The following is a 16,558-nucleotide window of genomic DNA, read 5'->3' on the forward strand; positions in this document are numbered from 1 at the left end:
AAACATGGCCGCCCAGGACGGTCGAGTTCTAATCTCAATCAAACCTTCAACCTCTTTGCTTGTGCCGAATACAGAGGTGGCGTACGTCATCTTCCCCGAGAGCGGAAGTTTTTATCCCGCCCTCTTATGGAGAGTCGCTTCCTGTTTTCACCCCCCTTCTTTTTTTCCTGAGGGCGCAGGCGCAGAGTGGAGCTTTAAACGTGCGCCTGGACGGGCAAAACAAGGGCCGGCACTAGAAGTGTGGATATACATCACGCTGTACATATAGTGTTCCTCCGCAGTGTGTCCTCGTTGCTTTTTCTCTCCTTAAAAGTCTTGTATAACATCACGACCGTTCCAAATTTCGCTGCTTTGATTGGACGGCCGGTTTCGTGGGCCGTATGCAGGGCAAAAGCTGTAGAGAGCGTGGGGACTCTGTGCGCGGAAGGGTTCAGGTCGGGTCTCCGGTAAGGGGAGGACGTGTGAGTAGACCTAAAGATGGCGGCGACTCTGGTTCCTGTGTGAGAGAGGAGGGTGTGAGAGACTGAGCGATTTATCCATCCCTTCCTCATTCCTCGAGCGCCATACTCGAAAGACTGATAAAGAGATTCTAATTAAACCGAGAAACTTGCGGCTCTGAAAGGACCTGAGCGATCCACTCACAAAAGAGAGTCCCCGACATCATCAGAGAAATTCTCAGCAACGAATACCGGGAGAGCTTCAGTCGCAGAACAGGAACAACCCACGACCTTATAGATTCCCAGGCTCAGGAAGAGTGACTGAAGAATTCTTAACAAGAGACATCAGAAGAGACTGAGACTCCCATACACTCGAGACCGGGAGGAGAGGGAGGGGGGGGGGGGGACTCTAATTGTAAAAAAAATTGCTACTTCAGAGAATGGAGAGGAAAAGCGTAATAAATTTCCCCAGCTTTCTGTTCACAGGGTGAGAGATCAAGAGTTGGACTGAACCTAGAATATCCAGAGAGCTGTTGGGACTAGCCTTAGAGACCCATTGAACCTGTTAGGCTATGACTGAGAGACTACTGCACACAGGAAAGCTCAAGAGAGACCCTAAGAATTGCAGGGCCTGACCTCGGAAGTCTCAGAAGGAAACGTTGCCAGACAACCTGCAGGAGATCCTCGTGCTGTGGGATTGAGCTGGGGACAGTTACTATTCAAAAACCTTGAACTGTCTCAGTTCTCTGCTGTTGAGAGAGTTAGTAAAAGAGAACAGGGAAAAAGGCTTGAAGAAAAGAAGTCCAGGCCTTGTAGCATTTTCTCAGGCCCAAGGGTGGAGTTTGTGCTATTTTGTTCTGTTTGGAACTTGAAGGAGAAGGGATCCTTGGCACCCCAGAACCTTTTGTGGTTCAGACCTACCTCTACACCCCAAGATCACCCCCTTGGAATTTGGCTACCTGGACATGAGCCAAGGTCTTGATCCTTAAAAATATTGGGAAATTTGTCACCAGCATAGTAAATCCTTAAGTCACTGCCTGTGTCTCTTCCAGCCATTGGGAGGAGAGGGGGAGGGGGAAAGATGCCTGGGAAGCCACCTGGGGACTAACTGCACCCTGTTGGGGATAACTAGACAACATTTACCCTTGAGAAGAAGTCTCTTCATATTAGTCTACTGCTTTTCCATTCCTTCAAGCTGATCATTTGAGAATAAGCAATGGAGTCAGAAGACTGGGTTCCTCCTCCTGAGTGCCCTGTCTTTGAACCCACTTGGGAAGAATTTAAAGACCCCTTGGGATACATAGCAAAAATCAGGCCCATTGCGGAGAAATCTGGGATCTGCAAGATCAGACCACCTGTGGTTAGTATGTCCTCTGATTATTCTGTTGAATGCAGTCTGGCACTGATTAGCATGAGGTGAGGTTGAGCACCTTGCTTATCTAGCAGTTGCTGCTGGTATGTCTGTGAACAGAAGGAGTGATGTATATCTGTAGAAGAAATGGTTGACACACTTGGTCCATACAGAGCCATATTTTTACCCCTGCACTTTATATGTGATTTCTGGCCCTTGTGGTCAATGGTGCCCCTGAAGTTCCTGTGTATTCGCATACTGAGAAGCCATTCATTATCAAAGCTGGAGTAATCTGACACATAAATAAAGCTTATTGTACCTTATCAATCACACAATATCAATAAATTTGTTTTGGAAGTGCTTCTATAATGGTTAGCAAGCCCTAAATGAGAGCAAAAACATTTGTTTGCTTACCTGTTAAAGCAGGCCTTGTATATAAGCACAATTGCTCCATGGTTTTCAAGGTTTCTTTGTCTGTACTAAACGCCATTCTTTTCTTGGGCCTATAGTGCAGCACTTTGTCTTGAGATGAGTTACTTTCTGTGCCTAAACAAAGCAGAACATTGTTTTTAGAAACCATCACTTTCCAGGGAAAACGGCCCCAGTGTAGGAATTATATTGTTGGTTAAAAAGGCTTGTCAAAGGACTATAAGCTTTAATTTTACCTAGACTGCTTCACAGCCCTGTCTACATGTTAAACTGGAGGAAGGCCAAATTAACTATGTATTATACACAGATTAGCAGTACATTGAGAAAAATATTTTCTTGACCCTGTTGATTAAGGTCCTTGGACAACACTCTACTACTGCCCAACATTATTACACCCACTTTCTAACTTTTTTTCCTAAATAACTTCCTTGGTTTACATTTGAAACTTGATGTACATGAAGATTCATGTCATCTGTCTACGCACAACCGCTGACATGCCTTATTCTCTCCAATCATGTTCAGCTTTACTTTGTTCTGGTGATCCTTGTATGCAGGATTGTGTTGAAAGGCTTTGGGCCTCTTGCTGTCGCTGAACTTCCAAGCCAGTACAAGTGTTCGGAGAGATGCTGAGGTCCGTATTTGTTTCTGAAAATAAAAGGGGGTTTTGGAGCATTATCGTCCCACTGCTAGGGTGGAGATGATGTTGAAGCAGCAGCAGCAATACAAGATCAGGATCATCATTTGTGATGCAGGGTGTGGGAGAAGTTTGGTATAGGGCCCTCACTTTGCATCTCTTTGCCTTTGCTTCCTTTCCCTCACCAGGAATTAACTAAATGTGTGACTACACTTCTTTTGGACCAGCTGAGTGGCTCTGTGGGTCTTATTGAAGAAAGAATTTCTTTAGAAAAATATTGAGTTAAGGCTTTGTGCAATTCAATGTGTTTGGGGACTAGTTTGTTGTTTACATCTCTTTAGTGACCTCTTGGTGGCAGCTGTGTAACACAAACTCTACCCTTAAATGTGGGAAGAGAACAATAGCAGTGGGTACTTGCTCCCTTCAAGGGACAAAAGATAGCTATATTGCTTCCTTCTCCACTCAGCACTCTTGAGTTCTGCGGAATGGGTACATATTCTGTTGTTCTGCTTAGGCCTGAGGCTTTGTTTGCAAATAGTGGGGGGGGGGGGGGGGGGGGGGGCGTCTTCACTGATGGCCTGTGAAGAAAGACTTTTCATGATAGAGCCTGGCTATTCTGAGTTCTCAAACCATGCCGGGTCCTGTGTGGATCCTGAAGCCTGCCCTAAACTTTGCTTGCAATGTTATTTCTGTTCCCTTTCCTACTGCCTTTAGGCTGCAAGATTCAGAGATGGTTTAAGGAGGGCATATGCAAAACCCATAAGTCGAAGGATTCATAACATAGAAGATGGTATTCCTTTATGAATAGAGGTGATCCAGAGGGAAAATACTTCCTTCTAGAAACTGTAGGTGACATTTTGTAGCTCAGAGGCAAGTTGCTTTGTGGGTATTTCTCCCATGCTATGGCTTTCTGTGAAACTTGGTTCCTAGGAAGTATCCCATTCTACTGCACAGAGAATAGTTTTGGGAAGCCATAATATAGTGTTTCTTGTCGATGAACTATTCTGTTGTTCATCTGATAACGCTACGAGTAATGAGAAGTTGGTGTGAGTTTCAAAAACTGTATTAATGGTGCACTGAAATAGGGCTGTGAACCATGAATCTGCAAGTCCAAGAGTAGTCTTAGATGAAGTTCAATATTGTTTTTAGTCAGGTGGCACCCTTGTAAATGTTTATGGGGTGGTTTGATTGTATTCCTTATCTGTATGTGGTACAGGTGTCTTAGATCAATGCAGTGCTTCTACCAGTAATTTCTAGATGGCATAGCAGTGCCAGCACCCAGAAGCTTTAGGGTGTACTAAAGCAAAGGGCATCATTTCTTCTCTCCCAACCTGTGCCATTCCCACATAATATACTGCTAGGAATATGAATCCCTCTTTACACACTGTTAATTATGCAGGAGCTGGTTCTTCCAGAGCAAGAATCTGCTCTGTGCCCCTCTAGTCATTGACCTATACAGCTAGGAATGATTTCCTGTTGCAGGAACAGGCTCTTCTGGTTTCTCTGGTGATGCCTTGGTAACACATGTCTCTTCTGCTTCCTTGGCTTTTTGGATCCATCCCTAACACAGCAGTTGTACATTTGGTGCCAGATATTGAACTGGGATGTATTCTTATTCATTGTGTGCATTTTCACAAGGCTTCAATTTTTCTGGGAAGCCCCATGTGATGTGAGTGTGAAATTAGTCTGTTGTTACCACATGCCCAATTTAATACTTTCTCCCAGTCCAGTCTTTTCTGGAAGTTGTATTGCACCATGTTCAATCAGGAAAATTCAGGGTAAAAAATAGAGAATGTAACTTAGAGCTCAGAGTAGCTGTTGGCACTCACAGTGACCACCGCTGGCTCCATAGAGCCAACATTGAAATGTATTTTCTTTTGTTTACAGGACTGGCAACCTCCCTTTGCAGTGGAAGTGGATAACTTTCGTTTCACCCCTCGTATTCAGAGACTAAATGAACTGGAGGTGAGTGTGTGGTAGCACTGGCTGCTTTAGGGGGAGACATGAGTGATATTTACAGCTGCATTGGTGGCATGGTTAGACCATTGGTTCCCAAACCTGGTCCAGTCAGGTTTTCAGGATACCCACAAGTGAGTATTCATGAGAGAGATTTGCATGCAGTCGAGGCAGTGCTTGCAAATCTCTCTCGTGAATATTCATTGTGGGTATCCTGACAACCTGACTGGCTGGGGTGCCCCCAGGACCAGGTTTGGGAACCACTGGATTAGACCATTGAAAATGTGAGAACCTTCAATCATTTTGTTTGTACTACAGAAGATGGTGTAACATAAACATGCCAAACATGAGGTCCCTAATACCCCTAAGATTTGCACTTTCATCATCTTTCTCCTCCATTCAGTTTTATACTGTCCCATTTCATTCCTCTTTTTTTTTCTTCAGGCACAGACTAGGGTTAAATTGAACTACCTCGACCAAATTGCCAAGTTCTGGGAGATCCAAGGCTCTTCACTGAAGATACCAAATGTGGAGCGCCGGATCTTGGATCTGTACAGCCTCAGCAAGGTAAAAAAACAAAAAATTCTGTTGTGGGGCAAGAATGCTATATTCCTTAGCATTCCGTCAGCAGCAGATGAATCCAGACATGTGGGTTGTGGATGGGTTGCGCCTAAGGCATTCTGTATTCTCTATTTCTAGCAGGTGGATGGACAGTCTCTACCCGGCTCCTGTTCCAGTTTTCTGGTTCAGTGCAGCTTGGGGTTGCTCAGTGCCAGCTTTAGGGGATACACCTGGTGGTGCCAGGTCCCTCCCCCACCCCAGACTCCTCTCCAGCCCTTTGCCACCTTCTTCCTCACAGGCCCTCTTTTTTAAATTTTATTTGTGACAGAGGTTTTCTGTCTGTCAAGTGAGTAATCACTTGTTGAGTGCTGATGGACTGTGTTATAAGAGAGTGAGGTGAGACGTTAACTGCATGCAGCACAGTTCTTCCATGGACACCAGCTGTTTGAGCAGGGGGTGAATGTGCCTTTAATTTTTGCTGGGGTGTCGGACTCCTGGAGCGAGTTTACTCGCACTGTTGGGTGCGTGGAGGCTGAAGCGTTGCTCCAGTTGCAGCAAGCGCAGAGCAGCATCTGGAGTGTGTTCAGGAGGCTGTTTCGGCCTTGAGCCTGCAAATGCAGCTGCAGTTATTTGGTCCAACTGATTCTCGGGCTCAGGATCAGTGCCCCTCTTCCTCTCAGGCCAGCACGGTTTCAGCAGCCATGTTAATCGCAGTGCTGACTCCGTGGTGGTGGAGGGTGTGTCACCACTGCCTGCTGCAGGGGAGGATTGGGGTGTGTCCCTGGGGGGGGGGGGGGGGGGGGGAGACAACCCTTCGCACCAGAATTTGTTTTGCTCTAACATAGTCTATTTATTGAAGAGAGCGCAGCCTGGATCCAAGCCTCCACTGGACTTACTCTGCTCTTCTGAATCTCTGCCGGTACAGCCTACTTCTGGGGGCAAACAGTGGCGCTTTGGTTCAGGGTCAAATTTGGGGTCTACTGCACCTCTGTCCCTGGTCCCCTTGGAGGGGGAGTTGGCTGTTCCCTCTCTGTCCTCACAAAGGTTGGAGGATCTGGAGGATGGACTTGTCCTTGCAGATGAGGCAGATGATCCAACCGAGGTCCGAGTCTTCCTTAAAGAGGAGATGCTGACCTTTATTTTCAAAGCCTTGCAGGTGTTAAATATTTCGGCCCCAGAGTTGCCAACTTCAGTGGCCACTAATCCTAAGATGGCTAGTGCTCAGAGGCCTCCGTAGGCCATTTCAGCTCAGTGGGCTACTCCAGATTCTGGCCTCCAGGTAGTCAGGGCGATGTCCCGTCTCTGGTAGCTCAAGAGGAGCTGGACCACTTTTGAGCTGCCTAAGGTGGATTCCCTGGTGGCGGTGGTCACTAAGAAGATTAAGTTACTGGTAGAGGGATGTCCGAGACTACAAGCTATAATCCGCCTTAAAGTTATCTTTCGAGATCTCTACCCTTGCTCTGAGGACGGTGGTGTTCAGCTCTTATGCGGCCTGGGCTTGTCTGTCATGGGTATAGCAGGCCGCGGATTCTTTGCTAGAGGTGGGGGGCTCAGCCTGCTTTAGAGTTTCCGGATGTGGACACCGGCCTGGCCTATTTAGTGGACATATATGATCTGGTTTGGGTGTCAGCCAAGAAGATGCCCTTGGTGGTGATGGTGCACCACTTATTGTGGTTGTGCCATTGGGCAGCGGATGTGGCCTCCAATCAGCGGTTAGTTGTTATCATTTAAGGCCAAGCTGTTATTTGGGGAAGCCTTGGTCTGGTTAAGGATTTAGGTGACTCTGACTCTGCACCTACCACAGGACAGACCCCGTTCTTCCAGGAAGGCTGGTCAGGCTAGGGCTTGCTTTAAAGACAGTAAGTGGTATCAACTGGGCTGCGCACATTTTTCTCAGAGGCCCCTGTATCTGCCGAAGAAGTCCATTCAGACAAGCGAGCTGCAGGTCAGCCCAAAAGAACCCCCTCTACCTCTTGCGCCTCACAGTGATGGCGTCTTGGCCCATTTGTTGCTGCAGATAGGGGGCAGCTGTCTCTCTTTTACGGGCCATAGGCCAAAATCACAGCAGACTAGTGGGTCTTGGAGCTTATTTGAGATGGGTACAAACTAGTTTTCCTTTCCTGTTGCAGATTTTTCTTGGCCTCCCCATGCACTGCAGGCCACAAGTGGATGGCGGTCCGGGAGACTCTGCAGTGGCTTCACTTGGGAGCAATTGTGCCCATGCCCTTCCCGGATCAGAGGCTGGAGCGCTAGTCCATATATTTGATGGTGCCTAAGAAGGAAGGTTTCTCTTGGCCGGTTCTGGACCTCAAGAAGGTCAACTGTTGTCTCAAGGTGCAGCATTTTAGCATGGAGACTGTATGGTCGGTGATCGAGGCTGTTCAGCCAGGGGAACTTCTCAAGGCTCGGCACTGGATGTTGAGGAGGTTTACTTGCATATTTCCATTTGACCTCAACAGCGTTTTTCATACTTTCCGATTCTGGTGCAGCATTTTCCGTTTCAGGCACTGCCGTTCGGCCTGACCACCGCTCCCTGCACCTTTTCCAAAGTAATGTTAGTGGTGGCTGCGGCCCTCCGAAAGAAGGGCATCGGAGTGCGCCCTTATCTGGACGATTGGCTCATCAAAGCGTCGTCACCGCAGGATTAGTGTACAGGCTACGGCCAGAGTGGTGACTTGTACAGTCCCCGGGCTGGGTCATCAACTTTGACATCTTGTTCCCGTTCAGAAGCTGGAGTATCTTGGGGTCTGTTTTGACATCATGCAGGGCAAGGTGTTTTTGCTGAAACAGAGGCAGAACAAGGTGCGCATTCAGTTTCACCAGCTGACAGGTCCATGGTGGTGGTGTTGGAGGTGAGGGCTCACATGCGGTCTCTTTAACAATCCATTCTGAGCTGTTGATCTCCAATGTCCCAGTGGGTCGCACGCCGCCATCTCCCCCTTCGCATTCTACACAGATGATGACAGCGTCGTGGGTGGAGTCTCGACTTGTTGTTCTTGGAGATCTGTAGGGCAGCAACTGGGGCTTCAAAGCCTTTTGTCAAGCATTATTGTGTGGACGTAGCGGCTCGCTTGGAGGCAGTGTTTGAAGTGTCTGTGCTTGCTGCGGGAGTTTCGGCTTCCTATCCCATTTAGATACTGCTTTTTTAAATCCCACATGTCTCTGGATTCATCTGCTGCTGACGCTAAGGAACAAACGATTTTATCTTAGCTGATAATTTTTTTTTTCCTTTAGTCGTAGCAGATGAATCCAGAGTTCCCACCCTGTGCTTGGCTGTTCTTCCTCTGTCGGAGGTTGGTGTTTGCTGAAGGTTTGCTGCGGGTTTGTTTGGTTTGTTAGTCTGGAGTTTGTTTTTCTTTTCTCAGCTTCTCTTTGCATGGATGTTGGGGGTCTGTGGGGAAGGAGATTTGTTTCCACATTGCTTCCTGTGCTTTGTTACCACATTGCTTCCTGTGCTTTGTTACGAGAAGTACTGACAGGTGGATGATCAGAAGCCCTGCACTGTTTCATACATCTCTCTAAAAATAGTACTGGAGCAGTGTGGGTCTATTCCGCCCCTATGATCAAAGATAATAGTATTCAAATTTAAGCATGCTATTATCTCTGATCATGGGGTAAAAGTGCAGAAGCATTGTGCGTGAGCGTGCACTTAGGCGCAATCCTCCTGCACTTGTTTGACAGGTTCGGGCTGTCAAAAGCCTGACCTGTCCAACGGGCTGGAGGCCCAGACCAAAAAAGTGAGGCCCTGGTGGCCTAATGCCCCGCCCCCAAACCCCCACAACCTTCCCCTGAAATAGCGACACAGAGAGGCTGGAGGTCCAGCAGATCTCCAATCTCCCTAACCCCCTCCCCCAAACGCAAAGCAAATCACTGGTGGGCCAAGTGGGTTACCACCTCTACCCCCCACCCGGCCCGGTAATGTAGCGGACCCCTACCCCCAAACCTCCTTGTTGGAGGAGGGAGTATCACACTCCTTCCTCTTCAGCGCCATCTTCAAAGTGGTGGCGTCCATTGCATCTGGCCTAGGTGCCGCCATTTTGAAGGCGGTGCTGAAGAAGGGAGTGTGATTCTCCCTCCTCCAACAAGGAAGTACGGGGAGAAGGGGGAGGGGTCCACTACACCACCAGGGTGGGGGGATAGAGATGGGAGCCTACTTGGGCCATCAGGTATTTCCTTAGCATCCCTCTGGACCGGCCCAGGATTGGACTGATGGGTTGTGCTCGCCTTCCAGCAAGTGGAGACTGAGAAAAAAACTGTGACTCTAGCCTCAGTGTTTTCTCAGTCTCCCAGCAGGTAGGAAGTGAGCCCTTTAGTCTCTCTTTATTAATTTAGAGTCTTTTTATTTGGTCTTTTCTGTGCCACAGGAATTGTCCATTTCCTCCTCCCCCCCATGTTGCTATTTTAGGCATAGGTGGGGACTTGGGGCACTAGGCCATCAGGGCCTCGGTTTTGGAGGGGGGTTCAGTGGCCCCTCAGAACATGGTGGCAACCCAGGCTGTCTGACTCTGACATCTGCTGCAACTAAATGAAAAAAAATTATCAGGTTTCCGTTCTAGAGGCTGTTCTCATACTGTTCTCACGACTCGTATTTTCAGATTGTCATGGAGGAAGGAGGCTATGAAGCCATCTGCAAAGATCGCCGCTGGGCTCGTGTTGCCCAGCTGCTTAATTACCCTACTGGAAAGAACATTGGTTCCCTGCTGCGCTCCCATTATGAACGCATCATTTATCCCTATGAGACTTACCAGTCCGGTGCCAATCTGGTGGTAAGTGAGAGAGAGCATTCCATGTAATTATACTAGTGTTGTTTCTTGATCTGACTTTAGTCACCACTCTCTCTCTCATGTTAGCAGTGTGGGGCCCGCCCAGACTATGACAGTGAAGAGAAGGACAAGGAGTACAAGCCACACAGTATCCCTCTGCGCCAGTCGTTTCAGCCATCCAAAATCAATAGCTATGGGCGTAGGGCAAAGCGTCTGCAACAGGAGGTGGGTATATGCATGTGCCAACACTGCCCCCTCACTTTTTCTCGTATTTTGAGAACAGCACATGCAGCAAGATGTGAGTATCAATATATGCTTTTTCCTTCTTACATCAGCTTCTATCTATTGTGTCCCATACCCTTCATCTCTTTCCGCTTCAGGCCAGTGCTCTCATCCTGTGGGTTGAGAGATACCCTTAGCGTTTTTTTCTTTGCTTTTCTCTGTTGGGAAGAGTCATTCCTTCTGTACCTTTAGCTGCAGTGTGAGGTCAGCGTCTCCACTCTTACTTTCTTCTGAGCATGGCTCTTCCCTGCCCCTTTTCTCATTAACTAGCCATTTCTGTAAACACATTGCATGAATTTGTTGTTATGGCTATGACAGGAGTCCCTTAGGAAATAACTCCAGAGTTTTTTGAATTCCTCCCTTCTTGTGGTGGCGAGTGTCCTAATCAAACTTTGTGATTTGCTTATGTCCTTGGCTTCTGTTTGTACTCTGTTTGACTGTAGGTGCTTCAGCTGGGGTTCCACTTAATGATACTTTCCCGGCTTTGATTTCCCAGCTGTTCGTGACTACATATGTCTGTCCCCCTCCCCCCTTTTGTTTTTCTCATCTCATGCAGGACCCCGAGACTTTGGCTGATCCACCAGCAGGCGGCCCAGCTCCGCTACCGACACACGCCCCTGAATCATGGGTACTGTTCATATTATGTGTGTCTGTCTGCTGGCCAGCAACGCTTCCCACTCCATCCTTCTGACCTATTTCCAGGAGATCCTGTGTCTTGTAACTTTAAGATGGGATTCTCTTGGATTTCTTTTCCTTCTGAATGTTAGTGATGTCAGAGGGCAAGGGTATATTTTGCAGCTTCGTGATAATGCAGATGTTCTACACTAAGATCCTGTAGTATCTTGCTACAGAGAAACTATTTCTGACAACACTTTCCCTCCCTGCATAATTTCCTGAGCTCTACCTCACTTTCTTTCCCCATCCCTTTTTCCCGAGCTCTTTGGGTTCCTGTGTCCTGTTGCTTTCACTCTTAACCAAAACAGAGACTCGCTGTTATTTCTGTCATTTCTCAGTAACTTGCTACATTCTGATAGCTATGAGTGCGTATCTACTGAGACTATTCATTTATTTATTAGGATTTATTTACTGCCTTTCTGAAGAAATTTACTCAAGGCAGTGTACAGCAAGAATAAGTTAAACATAGGCAGTAGACAATTATGGAGGAGTGGCCTAGTGGTTAGGGTGGTGGACTTTGGTCCTGGGGAACTGAGGAACTGAGTTCAATTCCTGGCACAGGCAGCTCCTTGTGACTCTGGGCAAGTCACTTAACCCTCCATTGCCCGCCGCATTGAGCCTGCCATGAGTGGGAAAGCGCGGGGTACAAATGTAACAAAAATAAAAAAAAATTATAGCAGTAAAAATATTCGAACACCACCACAAGGTATGGCATTAATATGTTACATTACAATGTTGCATCAAATAGAACTCACACAAGGAGAGGTAATACATCAATAGTGTAAAATCCAATCCTATGGAAAACATAAAAGAAAGATGAGACTAAAATTGTAAAGTGTAGGAGGGGTTATTAAGTAAAACCAAGCCATCTTCTGTTGTGAACTTGGGAGCTAGATTTTGAAACTGACTGTTATGGCTTTTCATAAACACTCATCCATCATGTATCCACTCCTTAGCTATCATGTGAAAAACTTTATGTACTGTGTATAAATGTCAACATAATATGCAATTTAAAAAAATGTAATAGTATAGGATGTAAGCAAAGGTGGAACACACAGATAAGAGAGAATTAGAGGATTTAGAAAATAAGGGGACTAAAAGTTGTGCATGAGGGTAACAGTGGATAAGTCCTGCTACAGTATGTGCCGCTGGTAGTGAGGGTCAGACAGTTTTAAATTTAGCCCTGTATTGTACTGTTAGCCAGTGAAGTTTTTACAGAAACGGTATACTAGGCTGTAAGTGATGTGACCATGTTAGCCTTGCTGCTGCGTTCTGAATCAGTTGGAGCTGGTGAATATGATTTGTAGTCAGACCAGTGTAGAGTGCATTACAGCATTCCAGCCTTGATGTTATCATGGCATGCACAACTGAGACAAGATTTGCCTTTATGTATTGATAGAGGCACAGTGGCGTACCAAGGGGGGGGGGGGGGGGGTGGTGGTGGGGGCGGTCCGCCCCGGGTGCACGCTGCTGGGGGGGGGGGTGCCGTGCACCTGTTGGCCGAGTCTGCTCGTTCCCTCCCTGCTGCTCCCTCTTTTCGGAACAGGTTACTTCCATATCATCAAGCTGATCAATCCATAGACTGGTGGGTTGTGTCCATCTACCAGCAGGTGGAGATAGAGAGCAAACTTTTGCCTCCCTATATGTGGTCATGGTGCTGCCGGAAAACTCCTCAGTATGTTCTCTATCTCAGCAGGTGGTGGTCACACACAGCAGCAGCTCTGGCTAGGCCTCCAAGCCTAATCCTTAGGTTTTGTTGAGGCCTGGGGTTGAGGGCTCTTTTGAGCAAGTGCAAACCTGGTGGTGCCAGGTCCCCTCCTTTCTCCCCCCTCCCGCTGGCTCCGTTTAAAAAAAAAAAAAAAAAAAAATTTTAAAACGTCTTTAAAGGCGTTTAATTCGACGTTTCTTTAAACGTTCATTGCAGCTACTCACTGGGACACCAGTTCGTTACAGCTCGGAGCGGCAAGCAGGTAATTTTACCTTTTTATAGCGGCAGGGGGTTCCCCGATTCTTCTCCTCGTGGCATATGGCGTCGGAGGGCGAGGGCGCAAAGGGGTCGCTCCCCGGATCGCTGGGCGCTTCTAGAGGGGATGTGGGGGTTTTACAACCTGATTCGCCACTTGATGGGTGACAGTTTAGTGACCGATGAATGTCCCGGTCGTTCCTCCGGCGTGGCGGTTTTTTCCCGCCATAAACGCCCATCCCCCGCTCCTCGCCTCCACCATCTTGGCCGGCCACGCGGCTCGGACGGCTTCTTTCGTGGGCCGCCCTTGAGGTTGGAGACATTAATGCCATGAACGCCCTTAATTTGGGCGACGGCACAAGCGGCTAAAGTTAAGCGCCGTTCTTCCCGCGCGGCTCCTTCGCGGAGTTTCGCGCCGGAACGCCATTTGGATGCGCAGCATGTCTCTCCCCCGCTATTGCGAGCGCCGGTTGAGAGTGCGTCTAGGGCTGTTGCCCAGGCTGCGGAAGTGCACAGTCTGGGGGGTTTTCTCCCCCGAGTTTGTTTTGCTGCTGCATCAGGCTTTCCTCATGCAAAACGCTGCCCCTGCTCCCTCTTCTGATAAAGAGGGTTGAGGTTTCCCAGAGGTAAACGCCCTCGGGTTGATTTCCAGGCCTTGGAAGACTTTGTCTCCTCCGATGTAGATGAGGGCAGCGTGTCTGAGGTCTCCAACGGTCCCTTTGCGGTTCCTTGGAGGAGATAGATCCCCGCTCGGATGGAGCGGATGACCCCTCTGCAGCGCGGCTTTTTAGCCCAGAGGATTTGCCCAACCTGTTGTTTACAGGCCATGGACACTTTGAAGATTTCCTCTCCGGAGGACGTCTCTCCCTCAGCCCCTGTTGGCTCTGCCATTATGCTGGGGACGAAGCGCCCGCCTAGATCCTTCCACGTGCATGATGCCATGCACACCTTAATTGCGGCTCAATGGGATGTCCCGGAAACGAGCCTTAAAGTGGCTAGGGCTAGTCCCGCCTCTATCCTTTGGCTGTGAGTGAACGTGAGGCCTATCTGTGGCCTACCGTGGATTCTTAATCACTGCGGTGACTAAGAAAACGGCGTTGCCGGTGGAAGGTGGCACGGCCCTAAAGGACGCCCAAGACAGGAGATTGGAGGCGGCCTTAAGGTCGTCCTTTGAGGCGGCTGCTTTAAGTTTGCAGGCCTCAGTTTGCGGCTCCTATGTGGCCAGGGCGTGCCTGACTATGGTGCAGCGGGCTTCCCCCTCGGATCATTCCTTGAGGGATGATTGGCCAGCCCTGGAATCGGGCTTAGCCTATTTGGCAGACTTGCTGTATGATGTCTTGAGAGCCTCAGCTAAAGGCATGGCTCAGACAGTCTCTGCGCGGCGGTGGCTTTGGCTGAAACATTGGTCTGCTGACCACGCCTCAAAATCCCGCCTGGCTAGATTGCCTTTTAAAGGCAAGCTGCTCTTGGGGTCGAGCTGGACAAAATCGTGACCGATCTCGGCACGTCTAAGGGCAAGAAGTTACCGAGGTCAGGGCTCGGGCTAGTGCTCGTCCTGGTACCTCCAGAGGACGGTTTCAGGAAGCCCGTCGGTAACCCCGCCCGGGCAGGTCGGGTGCTTCTGCCCCCTCTTCCTTTAAGAGGAATTTCTCCCCCAAGCAGCATTCCTTTCGCAGAGACCGCCGTCCCGGAGGTGCTCCCTCCGGTCCTCCCCCAGGGTCTCGGACCCAATGACGGGGTATTGGTCCACGCCCCAGTGCAGATTGGAGGACGGCTGTCCTCGTTCTGGGCGAAGTGGACCACATAACTTCAGACGCTTGGGTGCTGGAAGTCATCAGAGACGGCTACAAGCTAGAGTTCTGCCGACCCTTAAGAGACGGGTTTGTACTCTCTCCCTGCAAGTCTCCGGTCAAAACTGTGGCAGTGCAGCAGACTTTGGACAATCTGATCCGCCTGGGTGCGGTCGTTCCGGTGCCAGAAAGTCAGCTTGGCAAGGGGCGTTACTCCATTTACTTTGTGGTACCAAAGAAAGGAGGTTCTGTCCGACCTATCCTCGACCTCAAAGGGGTCAATCGGGCCTTGAAAGTGCGGCACTTTCGCATGGAGACTCTCCGCTCTGTTATAGCGGCAGTGAAGGCAGGGGAGTACCTGGCATCCTTGGACATCAAGGAAGCTTACCTGCATATTCCCATCTGGCCTCCTCATCAACGCTTTCTGCGTTTGCAGTCCTGGGCCGACACTTCCAGTTCAGAGCCCTCCTGTTCGGGTGGCTACTGCTTCCGCGGACCTTTTCCAAGGTAATGGGTGGTCATAGCGGCCTTCCTGCGAAAGGAAGGAGTACAAGTCCATCCTTATCTGGACGACTGGTTGATCCGAGCCCCTCTTATGCAGAGTGCGGCAAAGCTGTGGACCGGGTAGTTGCTCTTTTGAGCTCCCTGGGATGGATCATCAACTGGGAGAAGAGCCAGCTGCGCCCGACTCAGTCCCTGGAGTATCTGGGAGTTCGATTCGACACCCAAGTGGGCAAGAGTGTTCCTGCCAGACAATCGGATTGTCAGCTTCAGGCTCAGGTGGACCAGTTCCTAGTAGCCTCTCCTCTTCGGGCTTGGGACTATGTTGCAGCTGTTGGGCTCTATGACGGCCACGATGGAAGTAGTGCCCTGGGCCAGGCTCATATGAGACCACTACAACACTCTCTGCTGCAGCGCTGGACTCCGATGTCGGAGGATTATGCGGTGCGTCTTCCCTTGGATCCAGCAGTGCGCAAGGCGCTGAGCTGGTGGATGCAGACAGGCAAGTTGTCTGCGGGAATGCCTCTGGTGTCCCCAGAGTGGATTGTCGTCACGACGGACGCCTCGTTATCGGGCTGGGGAGCCCACTGCTTGGGAAGGACAGCGCAGGGGCTCTGGTCTCCTGCAGAGGCAAAGTGGTCTATCAACCTCCTGGAACTCAGAGCCATTCGGTTGGCGCTTTTGGAGTTCATCCCGGTACTGGTGTTGAAGCCTGTACGGGTCCTGTCGGACAATGCCACGGCTGTGGCCTATGTCAACCGCCAGGGAGGTACCAAGAGCGCCCCTCTAGCCAAGGAAGCTATGAGTCTATACCAGTGGGCGGAAGCGAACCTGGAACAGCTGTCAGCGGCCCACATTGCAGGAGTCATGAATGTCAAGGCGGACTTTCTCAGTCGCCATACCTTGGAGCCCGGAGAGTGGCAGCTATCTGCTCAGGCGTTCTTGGACATCACAAAGCGCTGGGGCCAGCCGAGCCTAGATCTGATGGCGTCATCGGCCATTGCCAAGTGCCGCGCTTCTTCAGCAGAGGACGGGACCTCGATCCCTGGGAGTAATGCTCTTCTCCACAATGGCCGACACAAGAGCTTCTCTATGTGTTCCCGCCCTGGCCCATGTTGGGCAGGGTACTAGACCGGGTGGCAAAGCATCCCGGCAGGATAATCCTGGTGGGGGTCCGGATTGGCCCAGGCGTCCCTGGTATGCGGACTGATCAGGC

The 16,558-nt window shown here is 49.5% G+C and overlaps 1 protein-coding gene across 5 annotated transcripts in view; it reads left to right on the forward strand.

The window, feature by feature from the left end:
- Window positions 1-252: 252 nt before the first annotated feature.
- The window catches only part of KDM5C (lysine demethylase 5C), a 187,140-nt gene continuing 170,834 nt past the window's right edge, over window positions 253-16,558 (forward strand). The window contains exons 1-6 of one of the 5 annotated variants that reach the window (XM_030194032.1): window positions 253-1,797; window positions 4,739-4,816; window positions 5,252-5,374; window positions 9,964-10,134; window positions 10,219-10,356; window positions 10,970-11,041. In XM_030194032.1, coding sequence (XP_030049892.1) covers window positions 1,654-1,797; window positions 4,739-4,816; window positions 5,252-5,374; window positions 9,964-10,134; window positions 10,219-10,356; window positions 10,970-11,041 — 726 coding nt within the window. In that variant the 5' untranslated portion in view covers window positions 253-1,653. The remainder of the gene's footprint in view (window positions 1,798-4,738; window positions 4,817-5,251; window positions 5,375-9,963; window positions 10,135-10,218; window positions 10,357-10,969; window positions 11,042-16,558) is intronic. The other 4 variants (XM_030194031.1, XM_030194030.1, XM_030194034.1 and 1 more) reach the window with 4 other exon arrangements.

Source organism: Microcaecilia unicolor, chromosome 2 (assembly GCF_901765095.1).
Source record: "Microcaecilia unicolor chromosome 2, aMicUni1.1, whole genome shotgun sequence".
Classification (NCBI taxonomy): Eukaryota; Metazoa; Chordata; class Amphibia; order Gymnophiona; family Siphonopidae; genus Microcaecilia; species Microcaecilia unicolor.